The sequence below is a fragment of the Diabrotica virgifera genome, chromosome 2 (genome assembly GCF_917563875.1).
Source record: "Diabrotica virgifera virgifera chromosome 2, PGI_DIABVI_V3a".
Classification (NCBI taxonomy): domain Eukaryota; kingdom Metazoa; phylum Arthropoda; class Insecta; order Coleoptera; family Chrysomelidae; genus Diabrotica; species Diabrotica virgifera.
The window spans coordinates 263,091,648-263,106,137 of NC_065444.1; the positions used below are offsets into that span (position 1 = coordinate 263,091,648).

Consider the following 14,490-nt stretch of genomic DNA (forward strand, 5'->3'; position numbering starts at 1 on the left):
GTTGCGCAAAATAGATAACACTGGATTACATTCGGTGAGGCCTATATCCGAAGTTAGATTACTTATTTAATGCTGAAAAATAAGAAGAAGTAAAGGTCAAGATAAAATAAGGCTGCATATTTTAAGAATAATATGAAGACTCAGAGTGCTGGCTTAAACAAACAGAATGGATTTGAACTAAACGAGACAATGGAAAGAACCGTGCAGGATAGTGACGGGCAGGATAAAAAAACACTAGAGAGAAGGAATGCAATTCAAATTATAAAATTCTCAGTAGCAATAGTGTGATATTTATTCTTAAATACAGAGGTTTCCTTTCACGTCTCTACTCTTTTCTTCTCCTTCTTATTCTTTGAGTGTATACTCAAATTTCTTTGCGACTTGTATTAGGTGAAAATTGCTGTTGGAATTATTTTTGCTTAATAACTGTCAGCATAATAATACAAACGTCAAATTGACAAAATGAATCCAAAATGTGTATGTACACAAAAGCAAATTAGTGAGGAAAAATCCATAAATAGCAGTCCTATTAATACAAAAATTGTTTTAATTGATTTTGGAAAAGTACCCTTTCTTCATAAAAGGTGTAAAGATATCTTAATTGATTTAGACGATCAAGTAAGTAACAGTCTCATCTGTTATATCCATATTATATCCATATTTTTTCTTTCCCGTCTTTTGGCTTGTGTTATTTTCTCTACTAAGCTATTCCAGTCCATGCTAGTTCTGCGTCGATGACAGTTTTATATTCTTTTTTCCTCTTTGGGTTCCTGGTTTAATTCGTTTCTGATATTATCGTTGTTTTTCCTATCCAGCTACGTTTTCCCATAAATGTTTCTCAGTTCCTTCATTTCAGATTCAATTATACTAATTTCGTATCTTTTATTTATAACTAAAGTCTCGCCTATATCTTCAAGCATTTTAAGTCTTTCTACACTTTTTTCTCGCAATATCTTTCTCGATTTGCCTCGTTTTCTTGGACAAATTAACCTTCTGTACAAGTTTAGGCTTCTTCTTCTTCTTCCTCCTTGTATGTAGGCTTTAAAGCCTGTTTCTTCTTCAATATTAGCCTCCTAAATTGTTTAAGTTATCGCACCATTTTTTTCTTGGCCTTCCAATACTTCTTCGTCCATTTGGTGACTTATCTGGTGCTATTCGTACTATCCTATCCTCCGCCATTCTACTAATGTGTTAGTTCCACTCATCCTGTTTCCATTTTGTCACACATCATCTTCTTATGTTTTCGCTTCTCTCCCTATCCAACAGACTTTTCCCTGATATTCGTCAGGACTTGTCTCCAGATATGTCAGGTCTTGTCTCCGCCGTGTATGTCACTATAGGCAATATAGGTGTAATTGCTGCTTTATAGATTCTTGCTTTTGTGTCTTGTGTTAGGTGTTTGTTTTTCCAGATTGTGTCATTAAGAGATCCCGCAGCTTTACTTGCTTTTAAGCTTTGTTGTCGTACTTCCTCTTCAACATCTCCATAACTGGTTATATCTATTCCCAGATATCTAAACCTTGCTTCCTGCTTTATTATTTTCCCATCAATTTCGATTTTACATCGTAGTGGGTATTTAGATGTTGTCATACATTTGGTTTTTTCTGCTGATATTATCATATTGTATTTCTTAGCTGTTGTATTGAATATGAGTGTTAATCTTTGGAGATCGTCTTCTGTCTCGGCGATTAAAGAGGCGTCGTCTGCATAACATAATATTTGGATTTCTTTGTTTTCCATTCTGTAACCATGACCTTTACGTACTGCTTCTATTATTTCGTCCATTATTATATTAAAGAGCAGTGTTTGTGTTTATTTAAGTTTAGGCATTCGATCGAATCCTTTGTGCTTTGACAAAAGTGGTAATGCTGGGTTCTTTATACATATCCATTAATTATTTTTTGTTTCCTTTCTCCTACCCACGTACAGTCTTATTTCCGCCAAATATGTATCTTAGTATTTTTCTTTACCATTTCTTTAACATTTCCTTCTCCCTTTTATTTAATACCCATGTCTCACACACTTATTTTGTCGTCAGTGTAATGACTGTGTGGTATACTCTGAGTTTGCAATTTATGGATACGTATTTTGACTTCATTTGATTTCAAGCTCCGTATCACCACACTCATGTACTGGAATTTTTCGATCCATTCAAATTTTACTGCCTGGTACATTTATTATCAACTGGTTTTCTTTATTTCTTTATTTTAGCTGTTGCTTCCATAATCATATATTTGTTGTTATTTTTATTGATATTCAAATGGTACTTCAATGCTTCTTCGATAATATTCTTCGATCCTCTTTTTACTTCTTTTACGCACTTTGCTTGAAATTATTAAGTCATCGGCGAAGGCTATAAATTCGTGCTCGTTTTTAAAAATGGTTTCTTTTGCCCTAATTCTATTATTCTGACAACAACTTTCAGAAAGATTGGATAATGAGGTGGATAGGTAATGGCCCTTATTAATTTTATGAAATATGATTTTTTTAGCCCCTTAATGAATTTGAAGTTAAAAAATCAAGCAACTTAAGCTGTCATGGGGATACTTTTACCATTACCCCAAATTCCGGAAAATTAAATGTTGGAGAAAACCAACTGAAACTAAAATGCTACTACAAACCGCAAGCGCCATTTTTGAAAAGTGCAGATGTTTTCACTTTAACTTCATCTGACTTTGGTTTAATAATAACAGCTAGAGGAGAATCAACAGGTATGATATATTTGTTTTTTTTTAGGTATATATGCTTATATTATATAAATTAGAGCAACGGGCTTAAATGTTTTTGTACTCACGATGGGATGTTGGTGTCTTGGTAGTTACTTGACCTGCATTTTCGGTAAAATAACACGGTTCAAAGAAATTTAACGTACACGTACTAAAGCGTCCATCCTTCCGACGGAGCTAGGGCGCTGATAGGATCAGTGCCGCGTAAATGACGTTGTGTTTTAATATTTACCATTATGTAAATTAACCAACCTGATAATATTTTTAACGCCAACACTGGCGGTGTACCTTGATATTCTTGGGGATATGATGGTCCGACCGATTTTATCACAGAGCAAATATTTTTTTAATTTCACAGTACTTTGGGATGCCAACTCTTTCCTTTTCACTATTATATATTTACTATCTTTCTTTACCGACGTTTAAATTGGTAAACTGATGAAGCGCGCTTCTAGACGCGTTGTTGGTCCGAACCTTTAGCTATCCAATTAGATACTGTCCGTCTTACTACCCCTTGTAGGTGCAGATCTGCATTTTTGTTTCATTGATATTGAGACCTTTCCGGAATTCCCCAATCTTTTCAAACCTTTAGAAGACAAAGTTATAAAGGGTTGCACGTTGAAATATATTCTTTAACAAATAAAGGGTCATCCTCCACGGAAAATATTAGCTGCAGTTGTCTTTCTCTTTATTTGTTTGTTTTAGCTACCCTGTAAATATCTGTTCTCTTATTTGTCTCTATAGTTATGCTACTTTTTCGCATAAATTTGAATAAATTTGAAAGATTTGCAAATTGACGTGATGTTAACATTCTTATTCTTCATATTATGTCCTTTCAGAACGTTGGTTACCATCATAGCTATTTTAATTTTATTCACTGCCACCCTAAATAGCATGCTTGTATCAACACAATACCAATCTCGCAAGTTCTTCAACCATGAGGTTCTTCTTCGTCCTGGACTGCGTTTGCCTTCAATTTTTCCTTGCATAATATTTTGCAGCAACCTATATTTGGGACCTCTCATTACATGTCCGAAATACTCCAGATTTCTCTGCTTGATGCTTTTTATAATCTCAGTAGTCTTGCTGAGACGTTCTAGTATTGTGAAGTTTCTAATCTTCTCCACCCAAGAAACTTTTAAAATCCTTTTATGGCATCACACTGCGATAGCCTCAAAGCGATTTAGATCGATTTTATTCACAGTCTAGAGACGTTCTAGTATTGTGGAGTTTCGAATCTTCTTCACCCAAGAAACCACCACATTTCGAAAGCCTCAAGACGCTTAAGATCGATTTTATTGATAGTCCAGGACTCGACACTATAAAGTAAGACCGAGAACACGTAGCAGCGAAGTAGGCGGATCCTCAATGCCAATTTTAGGTCTCTGTTACATAACACCTTGGACATCATTCCAAAAACGGCTCTGGCCTACTCTATCCTAGATCTAATTTCACCGTGACTTTCTGCGTTACAATTGAATTGCTGTCCAAGGTATACGATTTTATCAACTTGCTCAAGTTTGGTATTATGTATTTACATATATAGACGGTTATATATTCTCTTGTTTACTTATTACGAGTATTTTGGCTTTCCGAATGTTCAGATCCAGAAATGCCTCCCTACAGCTTTCAACGACACTATCAAGTAGTGTTTGCAGATCTTCTTGACTAGAATCTAGGAGTACTGTATCGTCTGCATATCGCATATTATTGATGACTTCACCGTTCACAATTATTGTTCCTTTTTGTCTTTCAGAAAGTGCATTTCTGAAAATTCTTTCGGAGTAAACGTTGAAAAGCAGGGGTGACAAGAGGCATTCCTGCCGTACTCCTCTTTTAATATTAAGAGACTTTGATTCTATACCATCTACTAAAACTGATGTTGTTTGATTCCAATATTTTGCAATTATATGCATGCGAGCATTTCTGCCGTCCAACCAAGCCAATGTCTTTTAGAACTTCGATCAATATAGAGTGCTTAACACGACCAAATGCCTTTTGGAGGTCGATAAAACATCAGTATAAATATATGTACAGATATATCACGACATCTTTGAGCAAGTACGTTCATCCCAAACAATGCCTATCTCGTTCAAAACCAAACTGTGTGTCTCTTAAGTATTCCTCGCAATTAAATTCTTATATTGGATTAGCCTTTTCTAAAGTATTAAATTATTATATTTTAAAATAAAATAAAAATATATACCATTTTTATTAAGTTGCAATGCGAAGGCTGTCTTATTTTTCACTTAGAACAGAGAGTGAAAACTAGCACTCTAAATCGACGATTTTCGACTCCATTTGGAGTCATCATCAGAGAGGCCTAGGTTTGCTGCTCTCTGCCCCAAGTGACGAAACTCCGAGAGCTTATCCCCGCATTGCAACTGAAGTTTATGGAGCAGGTGTCTAGCGACATCTAGCAACTGAAAGTCTAAGTTTTCAACCTAATAGAAATATTAAAAATATTGAAAAATATTAGAAATATTGAAAAATATTAAAAATATTCCTAAAAGATATTTAATTGAAAACTTATTGGACCATTTTCCTGGTAAAACCTCCATGGCTTCTATAAGCTCTCGGAGTTTCGTCACTTGGGACAGAGAGCAGCAAACCTACGCCTCTCTGATGATGACTCCAAATAGAGTCGAAAATCGTCGATTTAGAGTGCTAGTTTTCACTCTCTGTTCTAAGTGAAAAATAAGACAGTTTTGCCTTCGCATTGCAACTGAATAAAAATGGTATGCATTTTTATTTTATTTTATTTTATATTAATTTTACTCTCTTTTGAGTAAATAGGTCCATTTTCCGTTGGAATTTACCAGATGAACAGACGGGGTCGTGAATTGTAAGTTTTTGAATTCCCTCTTGTCTTCTTCGCTTCAGCATCCATCTGGCTTGCAATTCTTAGAAGCCATGGAAAACGGTCCAATAGGTTTTCAATTAAATATCTTTTAGGAATATTTTTAATATTAACTTAGAATTATTAAGAAGAAAACTTAGACTTATTATATTTTTATTCATAGTTGACATGAAAATATTATTGCAGGACCTGTGATATCTGCATCTGAGAAACACATCAAATTTTTTGTCACACCTAAAGAGAAATACGGCAAACAAGTATTTTCACTTAAAAACAATATGCCCACAGAATTCATAGTTGACATGGACCACAAACAAAAATTGTTCGTTGTTAACCCAACTCGGGGTATTATAGAAAAGGAGATATATATTCGAGTAACTTTTAACCCAAAAGAATACGGAACGTACTATCAACAATTAAATTTTTTGATTTTTGGTAACGTATGTAATTTTTTCTGTACATAAAGACCCATAACCAACTATTTTTTTTTGCTAAAAAAGGGGTAGTTCCCTGGATTGGCTGTATACCTTATAGTTAAACAAACTGGAACATGAAGTAAAAACCACTTCTATGTAAAAGGTATATTTACTAAAAATTTTTAGAATCCCAATGGATTCAATAAAATGAGTTCATCAGAACGTTTTCAAACCTATCGGTCCATCATCAGTGATTTGAATACTTGCAAAATAGCCCCAGAACCAAACAATGGTTGTGATTATAAATAAATCTACATTATGATGAAATAAATTTAAAATGGCTAAACGCCGATGTTCAAGGATTAAACCTCTGGGAACATGGTGAAACTCTACCCGAGGACCCAATCAACCATCTTCGGTCAACGATGACTACTAAGAGACTTATAAGAGACCATATTATAAGAGACTTAGTAGTCATCGTTGACCGAAGATGGTTGATTGGGTCCTCGGGTAGAGTTTCACCATGTTCCCAGAGGTTTAATCCTTGAACCTCGGCGTTTAGCCATTTTAAATTTATTTCATCATAATGTAGATTTATTTATAATCACAACCATTGTTTGGTTCTGGGGCTATTTTGCAAGTATTCAAATCACTGATGATGGACCGATAGGTTTGAAAACGTTCTGATGAACTCACTTTATTGAATCCATTGGGATTCTAAAAATTTTTAGTAAATATACCTTTTACATAGAAGTGGTTTTTACTGCATGTTCCAGTTTGTTTATTTTTTTTTGCATTTCTACTGCACCTTATTGGCGGCTAGTATGAAAAGATCTATTGAACTGCAACTATACCACCCTCTTAGGTTTCTCAGCCAGGAAATTCTTCTTCTACCTATGGATCTTTTACCCTTAATTTTACCTTGCAGTATGAGCCTTAATATCTCATATTTCTAACCTCTGATAATGTGGCCTAAATATTCCAGCTTTCTTGTTTTGATATTCTTTATCACCTCTCCATTCTTTTGTAGCCTTCTTAACACTTCTGCATTGGTAACTCGTTGGATCCATGGTATTTTTAAAATCCTTCTATAGCACCACATCTCAAATGCTTCCAACTTCTTTATATTGTCTATTCTTAGTGTCCATTTTTCCATTCCATACAACAAAGTCGAGAACACGTAGCATCTTAAGGCTCTTATCCTCAGCTCCAGAGGAAGGTCTCGATTAACAAACATTTTTTTTCATTTTTATAAACGCTTGTTATTTCAATGCGCATCCTGATTTCTCTACTTTGGTCATTGTTTTCATTTACCTAGGTTTCCAGACATTTGTAGTTATTCACTCTTTTTACTTGTTTTCCCTCAATATCTAGCCTTCCTACTGTATGTTGCTTAGAAATAATCATGAACTTGGTTTTCTTAACGTTCATTTATAGTCCATATTTTATACTGACTTGAGGTAACCTATTTAGTAATCGTTGCAGTGCTTCTAGACTGTCTGAAAAAATAGCGGTGTCGTCTGCGATCCTTATGCTGTTCAAGATTTTTTCGTTTATTGATATACCCTGTTCTTCCTCTGATATTGCTTCCTTAAAAATAGCTTCGCTTTACAGATTGAATAACAATGGAGACAACTCGCAACTCTGTCTAACACCTCTTTTGATTTCTATGGTTTCTGTTTCAACATTTTCAATTTTAACCTTTTTGCTTTTTGATTCCAGTACGGATTGGCAATAACCTTACGTTCAAAACCCCAAAAGTTCTACGAGTTTCTGATGTACTCTATCAAAGACCTTTTGGTAATCCATAAAGCAGATATAGCGATCCTGGTTCATATCTAGTCGTCTTTGCGCGAGAACTTTAAAAGCGAACAGAGCCTTTCTCGTTCCTAGTCCTCCTCTGAATCCAAACTGGGTGTCATCTATATCTTCTTCTATTGTTTTGTATAGTCTTCCATGTATTATTTTGAGGAATTTAACACAATTCTTCTTATTCAGGTGCCATCTCCGCTACGGAGGTTGGCAATCATCATAGCTATTTTAATTTTTGAGGCAGTAGCTCTAAATAGTTGTTTTGAGCTGCATCCAAACCATTATCGCAGGTTGTTCAGCCATGAAATTCGTCTTCTTCCGATGCTTCTTCTGCCATCTATCTTTCCTTGCATTATGAGTCGCAGGATGCCATACTTCTCGCCCCGCATCACATGTCCGAGATACTGTAGTTTTCTTTCCTTAATTGTAAGTTCAACTTCCTTCTCTTTACCTATTCTTCTCAGTACTTCGTTGTTCGTAACTCTATCTACCCAGGAAACCCTTATAATTCTTCTATAGGTCCACATTTCAAAGGCGTTAAGTCGTCTCATTGTCTCTACATTTAACGTCCATGATTCCACTACATAGTATAGTACACTGTATACGTAACATTTTGTTAGGCGTACTTTAAGAGCTAATGTTAAATCTTTGCTACATCGGACCTTTTTCATTTTCATAAAATTAGAACGTGCTTTTTCGATTCTGACTTTGATTTCTGCAGTGTAGTCATTATTTGCTGTTATAAGTGTTCCTAGGTCAGTGTACTTTTTTACTCTTTCGATCTGTTGGCCCTCTACTATTAAGATTTCGTTAGTATTATGGTTGTTTTTACTAATTTTCATAAACTTCGTCTTTTTTACATTAAGAGAGAGTCCGTACTCCCTACTACACCTTACTATTTTACTCATGAGTCTTTGCAGGTCTTGTAAACTACCGGCTATTATTACTGTATCATCTGCATATCTGATGTTGTTAAGTAATACTCCATTTACTCTTATGCCGACTGTTTCATGTTCCAGAGTTTCTTGCATTACCTCTTCAGAATAAGCGTTAAATAATAGAGGTCATAGTATGCAGCCTTGCGTGACTCCTCTCCTCATTTCCATTTCTTCAGATGTTTCTTTTTCAATTTTTACTCTTGCTCGCTGATTGTAATAGAGGTGTGTTATTAGTCTTAAATCTCGTTCATCTAGGTTTTCAGTTTTCAGAATTTCCATGAGTCGATCATGTTTTACTTTATCAAACGCTTTATTGTAGTCTATAAAACAGACGTAAAGAGGACGGTTAACATCCAAACATCTCTGTATCAGCACGTTGATAGAGAATAATGCCTCTCTGGTACTCATACCATTGCGGAACCCATATTGAGTGTCACTAATATCCAGCTCTAGTTTAGAGTGTATTCTGGCGTGAATAATTTTCAACAGAAATTTCAAGGTATGTGACATTAAGCTTATGGTTCGGTAGTCACTGCAGTCTTTGGCATTCATTTTCTTTGGCAAACACACAAATGCTGATGTCAACATTTCTCTAGGAATGATTCCCTTGGTATAGATAGCGTTGAACAGTTCCACTATTATGTCCAGGTTTTTCTCGTTGACCAACTTTATCAGCTCGCTAGGTAATTCATCTGGACCAGCAGATTTATTGGTTTTCATAGAGTCTATTGCCTGACTAACCTCTGATTTGGTTATCTCTAGGCCCACATCTCCGGTTTGGCTATCTACGGATGTACTAGTATCTCTCTGGTCATGAAATAGTTCCTCAATGTACTCTTTCCATCGTCGTAGTTTTCGTTCTGTCTCCATTATATTTCCATTTTTGTCAGCAATATATTTGAGGTTCTTCTATTTCCTATTCCGGCTAGTTCTTTGACTTTTTTATGTAGGTTGAAGTTGTCATATCTGTTTTGCAATTCTTCTATTTCTTTACATTTTTCAGAGAAGTAGGTTTCTTTAGTCTCCCTAATTTTTCTTCTTATTTGGTTTTGAAGCTGTTTATAGTGGGTCTAATTGATGGTTTTGTTTTTTCTTCTTTCATTCATCAACTCTAGAATTTCACACTGTTTTAACACTTATATCCGAAAATAATAGATGTCGCTACAGCGTGTAAAAGCAAATTATTGTTTATAATTTTGCTTAGTGAGACAGTTTGTTTTCTTTTTGCTTCAGAGTAGACCATAGGCCTCTCTGAAGAGACCAAAAGGGTGAAACACATAAGAGGATGATGGTCGGCTCTGAAAGAGAATGGAATATTAACTGTCTTTCATTTTCATAAATTTTATTTTTAGTGAAAAATTTAATGAAATGCAAATTTTCAGGAACCTGTAATAGTATCTTTATTCGGAAGTTACAGTAAAGAGAAAGTTGACCCAGAAAAAACTTGTTACATAAACTACCCTTTACCATTCGAAGATACGGTCAACTATAACGCTTATTTCAAAGACCTTTGCCAAGACCTAAAAAATGAAAAGAAAGGTTTACCAATTTATCTGAACACAACTGACCTAGATCTGGGAACAGTGATTTTAAAAGATGATGATCTTGATTCTGGCGATTTTAATGGTAGAAATGTAGATTTTGTCTCAACAGAAACGTTGGCGGTATCGTCCAAGAATTTCAGTGTTACCAATGATATGAAACATGAAATTGTTGTTAGTTGGATAGAAGGTATTACTAAATTAACAATAATTAATAGTTATGCTTCTCTTTGCTTTTATCCTACGCTAATAACATTTCTTCTTAAATTTGTATGACATCATCAAATTTGATTGGTTTATATTATCATCTTCTTGTTTTTCTATAAATAGAGTTCTTCTATAAATAGAGCTTTTGATTCTATAAATAGAGAAGTAATATGGTCAGTAATGGAAGACCTGCAAATCCCGCAAAAGATAGTAAGCGTGGTAAAAAATGCATATAGCAACGTACTCGCTAAAGTACAAATAAACGGAAACAGATCGTCAATAATAAACCTAAGGAGAGAAATGAAGCAAGGGGACAGTCTCAGCCCAGTTTTATTTATATTAGTAATGGATAGAGTAATGAAGAGCGCTAAAAGAAGGTCAAGGTAATTACAGTCAACAATGGGGTATAGGAATTTAGTACCAATGAGAATGGAGGGATTACTATATGCAGATGACCTAGTAATAATAGCAGACGATAAAGAGAAAATGCAAAAATTAATCGATATCTGGGTGGAAGAAATAGAAAATTTGAAAATGGAGGTAAATGTAAGCAAAGCAAAGACCATGATACTAACCCAAAAGAAAAGGGAGAAATAAACCAAACGATATTTAGGTGCAAAAACGAAATAATAGAAACAGTCTCGACGTTTGAATACCTGGGAGTAATAATAAAATCAAATGATGGAAAGCTAGATCAAGAAAGATACAGGACGATAAAAGCAAATAAGATCTACTATGCACTAAATAAAACAATATTTGGAAAGGGGGAAATATATAAAGAAATAAAACTGAAGGTATACAATGCAATATCTGAACCAACTTTAATATATGCAAGTGAGACATGGGTAAACAATGCAAAACTAGACAGTACAATAAACGCAGACAGAATAAGAAATGAAGATATTAGACAAAAACTGAAACAGGAATCGATAATAACCAAGATCCAAAAAAGAAAATTAAAATGGTATGGACACATTAACAGAACGGACCAGGGAAAGCAGGTGATGGAATCAAAAAGATATGGTAAAAGAAGGAAAGAGTAGACGGTTCGGATAATCTCCCTGCTGAACTCTTCAAAAACGGCGGTGACACCCTCTTTAAACACATGCATAAACTGATAACTGCAATTTGGCAACAGAAAGAAACACCCACAGACTGGAAGTTGGGTGTACTGTATCCTCTACACAAAAAGGGAGACATGATGATGTGTGATAATTATAGAGGCATCACTCTACTCAATATGGCATATAAAGTGTTGTCCAACGTATTGTACGAAAGACTTCTCCCCTACGCTGAAGAAATAGTAGGAGGATATCAGTGCGGTTTCCGTCCTAATAAATCAACAACGGACCAGATATTTACAGTGAGGCAGATTCTTGAAAATCCCAAGAGTTCGGCGTCGACACCCACCACATATTCGTGGACTTCAAAGCCGCATACGACTCAGTTAATAGAGGTAAACTTCTACTTGCTATGGTAGAATTTAAAATACCGCTTCATCTTGTCCAATTAACTGAACTTACGCTCACAGGAGCACAGAGCGTGGTAAAGATCCAGAACGATTTCTCAAGACCCTTCCATTGCAAAAATGGACTAAGACAGGGTGATGGACTATCGTGTCTCTTATTTAACCTGGCATTAAAAAAATAATTGGAGAGTCCCAAATTAATACGAATGGTACTATCTTTAACAAATCAGTACAAATTGTCGGATATGCAGATGACATCGACATCATAGGTAGATCTAAAGAATCTCTGACTGAAGCAGTTCGGTCGTTAAGAGCATCTGATCAGAGAATGGGGCTAAATATAAATGTTCAAAAGACAAAATATATGTGTTGCACTAGGTCAAGCAACCCGACACCTACAAAAATAATAATTGACGACCTAGAACTAGAAGGTGTCGACACCTTCATATACTTAGGCTCGCTGCTAACTAAAAATAACAATGTCAGTGAAGAAATTAAAAGAAGAATAGTGCTTGCCAATAAGCGCTACTATGGCTTAAGAAGACAGATGGCCTCAAAAATACCTAGAAAAATTAAATTGACTGTCTACAAAACACTAATAAGACCAGTGCTAACATATGGCTCAGAAACTTGGTCACTTACTCAGAATGACCAAGAACTGCTCAAACGTTTTGAGCGAAAAATTTTAAAACGAATATAATATGGTGGCATAAAAGAACAAGGTTTGTGGCGCAGGCGTTACAACTTTGAGTTGTATAGAAATTTTGGAGAACCTGACGTTGTACAATTCATTAAGGTAGCACGCCTTAGATGGATAGGTCATGTAATCAGGCGAGAGGAAGATGCCATAGTCAGAAAGGTTTTTGATCGAAGAGGGCCGATAGGACAACTAGCAAGAGGAAGACCGGGACTTAGGTACCAAGACAACATAGCAACTGATTTAAAGTCTATTGGAATTAAAGCATGGAGAAGAGTTGCCAGAGACAGGAGCGAATGGAGGATTGTTCTGAAGAAGGCTTTGGCTCATAAAGAGCTGTAACGCCACTGATGATGATGATGAAAAGAAGGAAAGGGAGGCCAAGGAAAAGATGGATTGATCAGATTATAGAAATTGGACAGGAAAAAGGAAAAACACATCAACAAATGAAAGAGTTAGCAAAGGACCGCAAGAAATGGAAGATATGGATAGAGGATGAATAATACCTCCGACGCCCCTGAGGGGCATAGGGAGTTTCGAGAAAGAAGAAGAGAAGAAGTATTTATTCAGTCTTCATTCATCTCCGGTTATCCCCGGTATTACATTTTATTTTGGTGTCTCGCATCCTCTGCCTCTCCTTTGGCGTTCTTCATTTAATTACTACCATTTCTTATATCCTATATTATTGTTTTTTTAGATGACAAAGTTTTTCAAATTCTGCCTAAAAAAGCTAGTGTGCCTCCCGGAGCAACAACGTTTTTTAAATGCCTCTTCACTCCATTTGAGAATGAAAAAGTGTATTTTAGAGCATTTACTGCACAAGTCTATTGGTTGTGTGCCAACGCAATTGCTGATCCTTCTGATATTAACACTATTATAATTCCATTAACTTTATCGATAAACGTACAAGGTGAGCACCATAAATTATTACTAGGTATTTTTTTACATAATTTGGGTTCCGCGATACTTTAGGTACAAGGGAGGCTCTTTTCAATTATAAAAGTTCTGATTTAGGTATGCAGCTATGAAGCTAACATTAAAGTGGATGACAAAGGCAAAATAGAAAATTACTAATCGTCCACCAAGTTGATCATGTCTTGATAGACCACAGGGCCGCAACGAGCATGCAAGATGTGAAGAGCCCATAAGGAGTATGTTGCGAATCTGACCATCTCCTAGTACAGATAAAATATAGATGCAGAATTCAGAAAAACAGATGGGACAAACAAAAACAAACAACAGAAAGAGACCTATTGAAAGATCGAGAAAGCGATTGCAGGATGATGTGGATGAGGACGTAAGTAATCTTCTTGGCAGTCGATCGTGGATATTGGCGCCCATACCCATGGGCTTTTCGGGTGCTTTAAACTATATACAGTGTGTCAATTTGAAAAGTTGCCACCCCCTATAATTTGGTCCCTTTAGAAAAAATAAAAATATGCAAAAATATGCATGTGAAATTTATTTGTGAGGGGGACATTTAGTAGACCAGTTTTCAACTAAATTACATCAGCCTCTAGCGGAGGAGGACGCTACCCCCAAAATCTTTAATAGAAAGGGCGGTTGAGTGATACCTCATTTTAAAGATCATTCAATTATTTTTCAAAAATACCACATACCTTATATTTCTGTTCAGTACTTTTGGAAAAATCTTGGACTCAATACTCTAAAAAAATTTTGGAGTTCTAAACTCGATACTTAATATCTTCACGGTTTTACTTGATTTTTCCAAAAATACTCCAAAAAAATACTTTAAATACTAAAATACCCAAAAAAATTCAAATTGGAGTTCAATACTCCAAAAAAAGTTTTGGAGTTCTGAACT

At 35.4% G+C, this 14,490-nt stretch overlaps 1 protein-coding gene across 1 annotated transcript in view; it reads left to right on the forward strand.

The window, feature by feature from the left end:
• Positions 1-462: 462 nt before the first annotated feature.
• LOC114333651 (uncharacterized) overlaps positions 463-14,490 on the forward strand; it is a 106,807-nt gene continuing 92,779 nt past the window's right edge. The window contains exons 1-5 of the mRNA XM_028283584.2: positions 463-618; positions 2,492-2,711; positions 5,773-6,026; positions 10,135-10,483; positions 13,363-13,575. Coding sequence (XP_028139385.2) covers positions 463-618; positions 2,492-2,711; positions 5,773-6,026; positions 10,135-10,483; positions 13,363-13,575 — 1,192 coding nt within the window. The remainder of the gene's footprint in view (positions 619-2,491; positions 2,712-5,772; positions 6,027-10,134; positions 10,484-13,362; positions 13,576-14,490) is intronic.